Raw genomic sequence first — 725 nt, forward strand, 5'->3', positions numbered from 1 at the left:
AAACTGCAGATCTTGGTAATTTTTCCCCTCAACGGAACAGGAGGAGGCCGAAGAGCTAGCAGTATTTCATACAACTGCACAAAGCTACATGAATATATATATATGAGCTCCCAGATCTCCAACTTAACATCACTCCTATTATACATTGATTTAGCAACAACACGAAACACTTGAAAATACACACACACACACAAAAAAAAAAAAAAAAAAAAAAAAAAACGGCGGGAAAGGACGGTCACACAACTCCACTATTCCTAGTTCCTTCCCACACGACAGCACCGACACGGTTCCTGCGAGCTGACCGTGAAAACTAACAACCACGAACGTATATCGTCAAAGCCCCGACGGGCCTAAGTGGACCCTTTCGGGGCCCACTTGGGGCAAGCCGGGCTGAAGTGGGCCGAGACCACCCTGGAGTCCAACAGCTCAATAATGGGCGGGAAAGTAACACACCTAGGAACCTTGTACTGATTAATCGACGCCCCTCTCGAAATCGCGTAATCCATCAACTCCTCGAACGTGCCTGGCCTCACAACCCTAATCTCTAAAGGCCCAATGGACCCGTCAGCAACCCGGCTCTGCCGATAAACCGTGTTTAACTCCTCCTCCATTGCCAAACAACATTTCTCAAGCACGGCCTGGCCCGGGCCATGATCCGGGTTCCGAAGCAGCAATTCCCAATATATCACATAATGGCCCGGTATGGTCCTCGTATCGGCCTGGCT

The 725-nt window shown here is 49.2% G+C and overlaps 1 protein-coding gene across 1 annotated transcript in view; it reads right to left on the bottom strand.

Annotated features, from left to right (window-relative positions):
• LOC109821096 (probable indole-3-acetic acid-amido synthetase GH3.1) overlaps nucleotides 114–725 on the bottom strand; it is a 4,103-nt gene continuing 3,491 nt past the window's right edge. The window contains 1 exon segment of the mRNA XM_020387290.1: nucleotides 114–725. This exon segment is cut by the window's right edge and continues 116 nt beyond it. Within this exon segment, the coding sequence (XP_020242879.1) occupies nucleotides 351–725 (375 nt within the window). The 3' untranslated portion in view covers nucleotides 114–350.

Source organism: Asparagus officinalis, chromosome 8, assembly GCF_001876935.1.
Source record: "Asparagus officinalis chromosome 8, Aspof.V1, whole genome shotgun sequence".
In the NCBI taxonomy this organism is placed as follows: domain Eukaryota; kingdom Viridiplantae; phylum Streptophyta; class Magnoliopsida; order Asparagales; family Asparagaceae; genus Asparagus; species Asparagus officinalis.